The sequence below is a fragment of the Medicago sativa genome, chromosome 3 (genome assembly GCF_051527215.1).
Source record: "Medicago sativa cultivar Bolivia chromosome 3, Bolivia_mono, whole genome shotgun sequence".
NCBI classification, from domain to species: domain Eukaryota; kingdom Viridiplantae; phylum Streptophyta; class Magnoliopsida; order Fabales; family Fabaceae; genus Medicago; species Medicago sativa.
The window spans coordinates 92,795,488-92,808,629 of NC_140751.1; the positions used below are offsets into that span (position 1 = coordinate 92,795,488).

The window sequence follows — 13,142 nt, forward strand, 5'->3', positions numbered from 1 at the left end:
TTCAAGATTCTGACGACTTTTTTCTTAAACCTAATGACCTTGAATATTGAATTTATAATCAAATGCAATACTTTATATTCTACTTCTAAATATACAAAAAAGATCTCGCTAGTTAATATAATGGAAAATATAAGTCGGTGCTATCGATATTTTTAAAAGGATAATTGAATCACAATATCAACTACTCTACTAAAGGTAATAACCACCAAAAAAATTTAATTAACTTTGGTTAAAAATTTTTTTTGAGGGAAACTTTGGTTAAATTTATCATCTTCCTAATTTCGCGAGAATAAGGTTGACTACAACTTGTCAAAAAAAAAAAGTTGACTACAAATTATTACATATCAAAATATTAAAAATTGAAAAAGAAAAAGAAAATGTTCACGCCATTAGGGATTTTGGATTGGTTTTTTTTTAATATTTCAATTATACCCTTGAACAAAATTTTTTTTTTTTTTTGACAAGAAGAAACTTATTGCATTTCATTCATGATAATAGTAGAGATACAAGATGGAATCCTAATATGAATATGGAAACTAGCATGGCGCAAAGCCACTCTAGCAAAGCTATGAGCGACTTCTTTGGCTTGTCTCCGAATGAACCTAACATCAGAGGTTACTAAATCAGAAGCTAACAGACGTCTACAATCATTAATTACTGCACTAAAATTAGAGACACCACTTTTACTACCATAAATACTGTCTACCACGGTTTTGGAATCAAGCTCAAAATCCACAATACCCAGCTGCAGATCGCGAACCCAGTACATTGCTGATAATAAACCCAAAGCCTCACCTAAATTCACATCAAGGAGCGGAGTCATCCATTCAGTCTTGGCTAACACAAAGCGACCTTCATCATCTCGTATGCAAACACCAATACCGACCCGATTCCGAGCTTGAGAGAAGGACGCATCAACATTACAAGTAAACCTGCCGGGACTTGGTTTGATCCACTTCAAATCAGTTGGAGTATTAGGACTCTGAGGAGTAGGATGTCGAATATTCTGAGCATTCCTCCAACTAGTAAGAAGAGAACTTGCACGAGCACATATAGCTTCAGTTGTTTCAGTAATGTTGTTCCATACCTTATTGTTTCGATGCTTCCAAATACTCCAGAGGGTCACACTGAAAATTTGCTTTTGTTGCTGATCCAGGTGTTGTAGGATAGCAAACACATTGGTTGGAAAACTGACATTAATATCAAAAACAACCATCAAAGGGCTCCAAAGGCCAATACGTTGCCAGCAAAGCATACTCTTACTACACATAAAGAACAAATGAGTACTATCCTCGCTAAAATCATCACACACTGCACACCTATCAGTACACTGAACTCCTTTGGATTGCAAACGGATTCTCGTGGGCAAGCAATTACGGCAAGCTCGCCAAAGGAAATTCTTGACTTTCGGGGGTAATTTTAAACTCCAAATACAATTCCAGTTACCCGGCACACGGTGTTGAATAACTGCCACATCATGATTCAGAATATCCTTATAAGCACTTTTAACTGAATAACTACCATCCCTTTCGAACTTCCAAACAAGGACATCATGAGTTACCGAAGGAAGCAGCGGAGTGTTAAAAATATTTCTAGCAGTATCATTGTCAAAAAAAGTATTAATGAGCTCCATATTCCACTGTTTCTGGGATGTAGTCAACAAGTTAGAAACTGTGATAGATGGCCACTCCAAGTGATGATGAGTTGATGGTAAAATTCGTGCACCATTACTGATCCAAGGGTGATCCCAAACTGGTATGTGTTCGCCTGTACCTATACTCCACTGAAAACCACGCCGAATCACATCTTTAGCACTCCAGATACTACGCCAAACATAACTAGGATTATGGCCTATACTAGCTCCAAAATAATCACTTTGAGGAAAATATTTAGCTTTGAGTAAACGAGTGATTAGAGACTCTGGAGAAGAAACCAACTTCCAAGCCTGCTTACCAACCATAGCCATATTAAATGCCTTAAGGCCCTTAACTCCCATACCTCCAAACACCTTTGGAACTGAAAGACGCTCCCAAGATAGCCAGTGCAATCCTCGAGAGTTTGCTGAATTATGACCCCACCAGAAGGAATTTAACATTTTCTCTATCTCATTTATGAGGGTTCCCGGAAGAAGGAAAATACTCATCACATAGGAAGGAATAGATTGCAAAACAGACTTAATGAGAACCTCCCTACCAGCTTGCGAGAGACATCTACTACTCCAGGAGTTTATTTTATTCCAGATACGATCCTTAATAAACTTAAAAGTTGCATTCTTGCTGCGGCCAATCATAGATGGGAGTCCAAGATATTTACCTGTACCCAACACTTGACGCACACCTAGAGTAGTAGCAATGAGATTCTTTAAATCATCTGAAGTATTGCGACTACAAAATAATTCTGACTTCTGGAGATTAATGGCTTGCCCCGAAGCTTCTTCATAAGTAGTCAAAATATTTTTCATGCAAACAGCCTCACTTTCACAAGCTCTAAAGAAAAGAAAACAATCATCTGCAAAGAGAAGATGAGAGATAACTGGTGCATTTGTGCATATCGAAGTACCTCTAATATTATTGCAACGTTCAGCTTCACGGATGAGGGAGGACAGTCCTTCAGCACAAATGATGAATAAATAAGGTGAGAGGGGATCCCCCTGTCGGAGGCCGCGTCCTGGCACAATAGGACCCACTGATGCTCCATTAACCAAGACCGAGTAATCAACCGTCTCAACACAGACCATAATCCAACTAACCCACTGAGATGAGAAACCCATATGAAGCATGATTTCTCGTAGGTAATCCCAATCTAACCTATCATATGCTTTACTGATGTCCAACTTAAGTGCAACATCTCCACTCTTTCCTTTTGCCTTTGCCTTCATATAATGAACAATTTCAATAGCCACCATTGCATTGTCTAAGATAGATCGACCTGGTACAAAAGCTGACGGATTAATAGAGATACATTTATCAAGCACCTGTTTGAGCCTGTTAGCAAGCACCTTGGCTACTATTTTATACACAACATTACAGAGAGCAATAGGCCGCCAATCCTTCATTGAAGTCTGAGAATCACCTTTAGGAATAAGAGTGATATTAGTAGAATTGACATGTGGTGGGAAAGCGCCACTTGCGAGCCAATGACACCCTGCCTGATAGACTTCATACCCACAAGTGTCCCAAAAATGTTGATAGAAACCTGGGTTGAAGCCATCTGGTCCTGGACATTTATCTGCTTGCATGGAGAAAGCTGCTTGTTTGAACTCCTCTAAAGTGAAATTCGCAGTCAACATATCATTATCATCTTCGGTGATTGAAGTTGGAACCAAATTAATGACACTTGCACGCGAACTTGGTGATTTTTGAAAAAGATGCATGAAATAATCACGTGCAATATGCTTCAGACCATCTTCTGAGCGACATTCAAAACCATACTCATCTTCAAGATGCTCAATTCTATTCAACTTTCTTCTGGTGCTTGCTGCCGCATGGAAAAACTTCGTATTAAGGTCCCCCTCACGATACCAAAATGTCTTAGCACGTTGTTTCCAAAAAATATCATCTTTGATCAACAATTTATCTAACCTATGTCTTAACATATTAAAGTAACTCACATTGGAGGAATCCACATGGGAACGGATAGCTTCAAGCTTACGTTGAGTCTTGCGAATCTCTTGTCTGATGTTTTGGTTAGTATTCATGCTCCATTTAGATAGATCCATAGCACATTGATTGAGTTTATTCACAAGAGGACGATCACCGTAACCTTGCCATCTTTGAGAAACAAAAGGCCCAAACTCGGGTTCAACAAGCCATGCATTCTCAAAACGAAATCGACGTTGACCAGAAGTAGACGCAGGCTGCAGAGCACAATCTAACAAAAGGGGGTAGTGATCAGAGGATGTGGTAGTAAGACACTCAAGCTTCGCATTCTGAAATTTATCAAACCAACTATCATTTGCCATAGCTCTATCCAACTTCTCCTCCACAGCGCGAGCAGTTCCAAGACTTTTGAACCAAGTGAAAGCATAACCATCCATATGAATATCAGCAAGTCCTGCATCCAAAACCGCTTGCCGGAATCCTTGAATAAGCCACGGTTGACGTTCAGACCTTCCTTTCTTTTCATCGGCTGATAGAATATCATTAAAATCACCAATAATACACCAAGGAAGTTGAGAAATATTGGATAATTGCCGAAGTAAGTTCCAAGACTCTCTTCTCCTCCCTCCTTCTGGCATACCATAAAATCCAGTTAACCTCCATCTTCCCCTCAAAGAGTCATTTACCTCCATATCAATTTGATTTTGGGAGAAATTCGTGATATTACAATTAAAGTTCTTATTCCATAAACATGCCAAACCACCTCCTCTACCAATACGATCAACAGAAAAACAGTAATCAAAAGCCAGCATATATTTCAATTCTTCAATTTTATTAGACGTTGTCATTGTTTCAGACAGGATTATTGCATCCGGTTTATAGGTCCGGACTAGGTACTTTAAATTAGGAACTGTGCTCGGGCTACCTAAACCCCGACAGTTCCACCATATAAGACTCATTTACCCTGGCAGGCCTGGTGTCCAGGTCCCGCCATTACATTATTAATCCCACCTAATCCCATGTCCCTCATAACAACATCCTTGTGAGCTGTATCTTGACCACCATCAGAATGATTAGAGCCTTTCATCTCAACACCTTCCTTAGTCTTCTCAACAGTGTCTTTGAGTTCTTCCATGCGAAGCCTTTTGAGCTGCTTAGGTCCTTTGGAAGCAAACTTAACTGTACCATCATCACTAACTTTCGGAGTAGGCATCCCACTTAGGCCAACCTTCAGCATGTGCGCCAACGATACCGTTAATTGTGATATAGGAGGCTGGGCAGCGGCTTTAGAAGCAAAATCGAATGGAGCACTCTCAATTGAGATAGGATTCTTGAGCCTAGCTTCTTGAACCAATCGGGCAATGCGTTCCTCATCACTTTCAGCTGCACAAATACTTTGTGGATCATGATTTTTAGCAAGCTGCAGAACTGGAGCAGTGTTACGAGTTGTTGGAACCACTTGAGGCACACTTTCTTCAAATAAACACCTTGCTGGATCAAAAGACACCCAAGTACCATTCACAAGTTTGAAAAACAGCAGCACTTTTGTAACCAAATCCCTCCCAATCTTCACCTGACCAATCTTAGCATGACTGAAAGAATGCACCTCAGGACCCATACCATCATGCACCGCACCATTGTTCTCACCACCACTTTTCCTACTATCATGAAGCCATTGATTGTCAACCCCTCCGTTACTGCTGCCCTTGAATTCAGCACGAAGAATAGGTCCCCAACGCTTGCCTTCTTCAACAAAATCATCCTCATAACGATCTGGACAGTAGCTATCATTATGACCCAATCTGCCGCAAACATAACAAAAGTTACCGAGTTTTTCATAGCGAAAAAACACAGTAACAGCATCAGCACCCTCTCTTTCGAATGCCCAACTCGCCACAAGAGGTTCTCCGACCTTCAGAGCAACACGGAGACGCATGTACCTCCTCCAAGAACCAAAGTTATTCTCTGCATCATACTTAACAAGACCACCAACGTGACTGCCGAGAAGAATACCCATTGATTCCGTCATGAAACCAAAGGGAAGGTTGTGAGCTTGAACCCACATCTCAATTGTGTCCAAAGGAGTAGTTGTTGGGTCGTCACCGAAGGAGACTTTCTGCATCACTAGAGGGAAGTTATCGAAAAGCCAAGGACCAGTACGAATCACACGTTCCATGTCCTTATGATGAAAGAACTGAAACATGAAGCGATTGTTGTCAATTCTTGATATTTCAACCTTTCGTTCAGGTTTCCAAACTTGAGCCATGCGATCACGAAACGAGTTAAAGTGAACTGGTTTGGAAATCAGCAGCCTGTCCACCAAACAGCAGTCCAGCAAATCAGAGTTGGAATTTGCAGGAGCAGGCCGGTTGGCAGCAGTGTTGTCAGCAGAGCAATTGGATGCCATTGTGAGGTAATCGCAATTGGTATGAAGGCAAAAGAAGAAAAAACGTTGATAATTGCAATGCGATTGAGTGTGGAGAATTCCTTGGTACTGAGTGATATTTATAGAATCATGAAACATAGATACTAGAACCTTCTGTTGAACCAAAAAGCCCATATCCAGCAATAGAAACCACATAAATCTTGCTTTACGAAACATAATTTGAAACTGAATATCCAATATAATTTGGGACCAAATAAATATATTTTTGCAATCAATTTCCATGTATAAACCGCCACAAGCCAAGATATGAGAAGAAAATATAAGCATGCATCCTCCAATCATGAGCTGACAGTAAAGTAATGACTTTTCTAACCAAGTATATCCTCTCAAAAATATACACCAAATATAATTGAATCCAATAAACATATTTAGAGAAGAAATAAATTTATTATGGGAAACAATAACCTGAAGGTTGCTTCCAGAAACATGTAGAGATATATTTTTGGATTCAATATTAAAAAACTTGTAGCAATCTGCCAGAAAGAGTCCTATGCAAGGAACTGAAGTGTAACATGCCAAAAATACCCTACCATGCATCACGGTTCCAGATTGCGCCTTCTGATGCAAAGCAGTCACCATACCACATGAGGCCGTAATCAACTGATGATTAAGAGTGCAAAGCATGCTCCTGAAACCTGAAGAAAAAATAGCCATATCCTTAAGTGCAAGAGTACTGCGAGGGATCACGAAGAGCCTCCTTCTTCCCCAAACTGCCATCCCTCCTTGCTCATCGTGTTCTTTTATAAGATCTACACTCCTACCGGTTGGTATAGCGTCACAGATGTGAAAAGAACGGAAAGGAACAAACCAAACTGAGAACATGACACCACCAATCATTCGAAACAATCACTAACACATCCCGCACCAGATATAGTAAAAAACAAAGACACAACAATCAGTTTGAAGCACAAACGATTGAAAAACAAAGCTCTCACAAGGGTATAATAGAGATGGAAGTTGAGAAACTAATAGGAAGATGGTGGAAACCCTAGGAGAGAAACATAGCGATTGATACTGAAATTTTTTTCTTGAACAAAAAAAGTTATATATTTCAAAAGAAAAAATTATATCTTTGAATAAATCTTCCTATAATAATATATTTTATATATAAAGGAAATACATAGTTTTGGCTTGACTTCTTCATTTTCAATTATACTCTTAAACGTAACCAAAAAAAAAATTATACTCTTAAATAAATTTGATTATAAGAATCTTATATTGTTGGTGTCATTCAAAAAGATAAGAATTTATATTATATTTTCTCTATTGTTTGAAAAAGATAAGTATATATAGTTTGTGGAGTACAATATAAAAGTGCAAAATATCTATAACTATATTTTCAATAAAAATTTCATTTTTTTTTAAAGTTGAAAAACAAAATTTCATAAAAACCACAGTTCATAATTTATACACGTTAGCGCAATAAAAAGAGTCGCTAGATGCGAACGGAGTGCCCGTTTGAACGCTAGTAATGTTTTTTTTTTGACAAGACGCTAGTAATGTTATAATGTTAGTGACATTAAAAAGTATAAGAATTTATATTATTATATATTATATATAAGGCATAGGGGATTTTGTACTAACTTTTTCATTATTTTAATTATACTTTTGAATAATGATTTTTTTATAATAATGTTATAATGTTGGTGAAATTCAATTATACCTTTGAACAAATTTTTGTATAATAATATTATCATACATTATAAAAGATAAGAATTTATATTATATTTTCTACATTATTGGTGTTATTGAAAAATATAAACATAGTTTATAGAGTTTGTTATAATTTAAAATTTACGAACATCTAATATCTATAATTTTAATCAAAATCAAAATTTTATAAAAAAAAAAAAGTCAAAGCGCTAACGCAATAGATAAGAGCAAGAAGACAATCGCGCGAGTTCCCGTCTTTTCCCTAGTTAGTATAATAAAACCGAAGTCGATCATTTTGCCTAAATTCCTCTAAAAAAAAGTTTTTTATGCCTAAAATGTACTCGGTTAGACTTTTTATCTCACTAATTTAGTGGATTTCATGGTCAAATTGCTATTAAATAATAAGAAATTGTACTAGGTCATAAATATATGAAAACAGTTTATTTTAATCTCTTATGACATAAACATATGAAAACAAGTCAGAAATTTTCTAGTTACACCCAAATAAAACCTAGTTACAACCAAAAATGACTAAAGTACCCTTAAAATAAAATAAAGTTTCAATTGTACCAAAACCCCTTCATTACTTCTAAAACCTAATATGTGTTTCCTCCTTCCCAAACCAAGAGAATACAATCACCTTTCCTCTTCATTGAAACTCACTCTTCGTCATCTTCCAAAACCCAATCGTACATTTTTCTCCTCATTTTCTTCGCAACTTTTTCCAAATTTAAAAGGTAGCCTTCAATTTCCATTCTTGATATATTTTGCAGCTTTATCTTCTCATTCAATGTCCATTTACCGGAGATAACAAAATTGTAAAATTGAGTGAAAAGTTTTTAGAGAAGTAGAAAAAACAAATTGAATGAAGTAGCTTGGAGGAAGAAAAAAAAACAGTAGCCCGTAAAAATAAATGGTAAAGGTTGTAGTTTGTACATACGTAAACTGAGTTTACAGTACATACTTAAACTGAGTTTACGTTCACTTTATTTTAAGTGATTTGGTCATTCTTAAATTTAAACTATGTTAACCTTCGGCTAACATTTGTGCATACCTAAACTAAGTTTAAGTGTACATACTTCAACTTATAATTATTTAACATTTTGTACATACTTAAATTAAGTTTAAATGTACATACCTAAACTTAATTTGAGTTAACCTTATTTTAAGTTTTAAGTGATGGAGTATGTAAATTTAAAATACATTAACCTGGGATTAACACTTAAACCTAGTCAACCCACACACCATAGAAGAACTACTTCCTCATAGAAGACAAAGGACATAGAACAAAGACAAAATAGAAACACAAATCATTGAAAAATTGGAAAAAAGAAGAAATCTATTTACCTATATGCAGTAAAGTATGGGTGGAAGATGTTATGATGAAATCTTTAATTTTTCATTGAGATGGGTTGTGCATCCATGATTTTTTATGGTGAGAGGCGGTGAAAGTTTAGTGTGCAGTTTAGAGTACGACAATGAACAAAGAGTTTTGAGAAATTTTTTATGAAAATGACAGTTTTGGTATTAACTTAAATTTTTAAGTAAATTGTGCGAATTGAAGTTACTTCGCCAATTATTCTCTGCCAGCTCATCCACGTGAGACTTAAACCGACATCACTCGATGGGCAAGCCATTTCTTTGCTGGCTCATTCTCAGTTTTAGAACATGATTCACTTACGTCAATCGCCAAGCCATTGCTCTGCTCACCAGACTAGTGGTTTGATGCACCTATTTTAACTTGGGGGCATTCATCCCTTTATTCCGATTCTCTACAAAATATGAGTTGGAAATAAAGAAAAAATACTAGACTCTGGTTATCAATAACGTCTTACCAAAAAAAAAAAAGAGCCATTAGTGAACTTATATGGCTGTGGATAGATTTATCAGATAATATAAAAATTATAAAAAAAAAAATTTATTTAATGGAAAGTTGAATCAATTGATTCTGGAAATTCCAGTAGTTAAAAAATTGTCATAGATTTCATAAAAGGTTCGAATAAGTTGAGTTAACTATATTAAATCTGCAAGTACGTATAGCAGATAACAAATGGGTCAAACAAGAATGACAAGAAGCAATTTATGAAATGAGATAAATATAAAAGAGTATGGATCAGTATGCATTAATATTCTTCAGCTTTAATGCATTAACATTCCTCAAAGTAAATAGTATTATTTATATATAGTACAATCTTTGATGATGAATTCTACGAGTCGTTATGTACCAAAAAAAAAAAAAATATTGAAATGTACCAAAAAAGAATTCTAAGAGCCATTTACACTAAGAATACTTCTTTGTGGGGTACAATCTTGTTGTGACATTCATGTGCTCAATCTTGCACGTGAAGAAGACAATATAAATATTTGATGCAAATGCACATGTTAGAGTAAACTTAATTTGCAAGCATTAGTTTAGTTATATTAGTAAATTAAATGTATAGTGCCTTGTTATGCTCACTGCAAGCTCAAGAAACAATATAACACATAAACCAAACAAAACAATTCTTTTAGAATGAATTGAAGGAAAGTTGATCAAATACAGCTCAAGAAGTTGGATTGTGAACTCCTCCCAGAGGCATGTTTCAAAATAAGTTCTATAATGTTTCCCTCTTTGCTTAAAATTTTCAAGCCATTCCTATCCAATTTTAACCCATACAGGTTTTCAAGTTATCTTTTTTTTTTTTTAGGTAGATTTTCAAGTTATCTGTCTTCCAACCTCAATAACATTTATGCAACTAGATACACTATCATAAATGATCTCTGCAAGCAATCTTTCTCATAATGAAGACAATACAAACAATTCAAAAATAAAAAGTCATTCTAGTAGAGAGCAGGTTCCCTATTTGTCTATTGGCAATCCAATCTAGTGTGATTACCCAACAAGAGGATTGAGCACCTGTCCAACAAAGAGGATTGTTCTGGTCCAATCTTCTTTAATTAGAAATAAGAATGGGTGGTCAGCTACAAAGTCTAGTCGAGGACGAGGAGGAGAATAACCAAAGGATTCGCAAAAGGCATAGGTTACGGCAGCAGCTTCAGTACCTTCTTCATTCACTTTGATGAAAGACTTGTGAAATATTTTGGAAACATAAAGCTTTTGATCCTCAACAGAGTCAACCATTTTTGTCAGACCTCCGGGAGAGAAAGGTAAAACCACTCCTAACTCCTTCAGCATATCAGAAATTTCAAACCCAAATGAAACATTGAACCTTGGAATTCTGAAGTCACCTACTTTAACTTCAGAAATAAAATGAAGCTTGTGGTGTAGTGACTCAGAATCAGAAGCCATCTTCTCAACCAAAGCTGAGAGTCCATCTTTCGCATCTGGAAGAATAAAGTACATAGAGAATCGACGGTCATCTTGGCCTAGTTTATAAGGAAGTTGAAGTACTTTAAAACCATCGAAAGCACGAATATATTGATCCTTCTTGCTGGTCATGAAAGGAACCTTGATTGAGCTGCCATTGAGAAGGTGAAAATCATAGTCTTTCGTTTTTGAAGCATCAAACTTCTTAGACCATACTCCTTTGCAGTACAGGGCATTAGCAAAGATGAGTCTTGTTAAGCTGTTGACCGCCCCTGGTGAAATAACTTCTTTAATAAGGCCATTTGTCTCTTTTTCAGCCCATAAATTAACTTCATTGGTCACTTCAACAGCCTATAAAATCATATCAAAATTTAAAATAAAAAATTACAAATGGATAAGTTGAGTTCTTTTCACAAGTGTGGCAGTGGAAGAATTTAACTTTTTGTTAGTCTAATTATCACTCATTATGTTGCCTCATTAGTTGAATGCTAGAAAACAATAAGGACAGAAACAGAAACGTTGTTTTGCATTCCATTTTGTAACTCAAGACTAAGAGCTGGTATAGGCCGATGCATTTGAATAACATTCATGGAATTGCTTTAATCAATTTAAAGTATGTGTGTGTGTGTGTGTGTTAAAAGAGTGAATTATTAGCCATATACATTTCTTACGCTAATGACGTGAAGGTTGTACGATCGGAAATCAAAGAAGGACATAAAGGTTATCTATACTTTTTTGTGTCAACTCACCGGTTTTCAAGGTAAGTAAAGGTTATCTATACTTAACATTATCTCTAAATTAGGTTATGAAATACAATAAACTAATTGTTTGTGAAGTTAAATCCATTATATGGCATGGATTGTGGTGAAAAAAAAAATAGAAACATACCTTGTTCTGGAAATCAACGGAAGCCAAGTTTGCTTTGTAAACAGATGACAGAATTTGTTTGAAGGTAGGTTGAAGAGGAAGTGATTGTTCAATCCAAACACCATCGGCAAAAGAGAGGCGAGGCCCGCCCGTGAGATAAGGGTCCGTGAGTACGACAGAAAGGATATGAGACGCGAATGAGTTGAGATGATGGATGGATTTGGAGCGGAGGAAGTCAAGAATCTGTTGTTGAGTGGGACCCTCAGAGCCGGCAGCGATGATGCCGAGAATAATCTGAATGGAGAGAGGTGAAAACACAATGTTGTTGTTGGATTGTTTAGAGAAGAGATGTTTGGCCATTTTGAGTGAAACATTGGTTTGGGTGATCATTGATTCACGACGAAACTCCATTCTCCTTCAAAGTTAGGAACGACACAAACAAGAGAGAAGAAGGAACCACTGAAGACCTAAGTAGCTATTTAGCAAATCAAAGTCTCGCTCTCTAGGGCTTTGTTGGTTATTATATATATACTCTTCAAATCAAAGTTCAAAAGAGATATAGCGTTACTCTCACGCTTTGAATATTAGGGCTTCTGGTTGATTACTATATAAAAATCAAAGTTCAAAAGAGATATAGCGTTGCTCTCACGCTATAAATAGTAGGGCTTCTAATCTTGAAATCAAAGTTCAAAAGACATATAGCGTTCCCCTCATGCTTTAAATATTAATTAGTAATTTTTGGTCTCATACAAATCTTTCATATACTTGGGTAGAAAAGGTTTTGTTTATCCTTCTTAAATTCAAGAGCTAATTTTTGTGTACAAATTTTCGATTCAAAGAGACTCCTTAATCTGGAATTCGATCTTCAAACAAGTAATATTTTTAATAGAGTTCATTTATCACTTGAGTCCAATTTATTGGATAGTCAATTCCATACCTCATTTTTTTTTGTCAATACCTCATAATTTTCTCATGGTTCAATTCTTTTTTAGTCAAGCAGCCTAAAAACCAAAATGTCATCTACTAAAGTGAATAATTAAGAAATTCGAAGTTCAAATTTCGGCTCCTTCGTATATAATACAATATGTCTACCACTTGGATGACACCTCCTGATGGGGATGCTCTTGTTGCTCAAACTTTGATGCTTTCGATTTCTAATTTAGTTTTTTTTTTCTTTTTTCGTATGACATTAACCAAAAACACTCTGCAACTGCGTTGCACTCTTGCTTTGAATAAGTTTGACATCCAAAATTAATATTTCATACAACCG

The 13,142-nt window shown here is 36.1% G+C and overlaps 2 protein-coding genes across 2 annotated transcripts; both read right to left on the minus strand.

The window, feature by feature from the left end:
- Positions 1-4,558: 4,558 nt before the first annotated feature.
- On the minus strand, positions 4,559-5,865 carry LOC146942032 (uncharacterized). Its single transcript, XM_085750003.1, has 2 exons — positions 4,611-5,865; positions 4,559-4,563 (listed from the first exon to the last, which is right to left on the minus strand). Exons 1-2 carry the CDS (start codon positions 5,863-5,865, stop codon positions 4,559-4,561), a joined length of 1,260 nt encoding a protein of 419 aa, XP_085606129.1.
- A 4,249-nt stretch (positions 5,866-10,114) lies between these two features.
- LOC146942033 (serpin-ZX-like) lies at positions 10,115-12,372 on the minus strand. The gene is made up of 2 exons (XM_085758027.1): positions 11,894-12,372; positions 10,115-11,356 (listed from the first exon to the last, which is right to left on the minus strand). Exons 1-2 carry the CDS (start codon positions 12,281-12,283, stop codon positions 10,571-10,573), a joined length of 1,176 nt encoding a protein of 391 aa, XP_085614153.1. The 5' UTR covers positions 12,284-12,372; the 3' UTR covers positions 10,115-10,570.
- Positions 12,373-13,142: the final 770 nt, after the last annotated feature.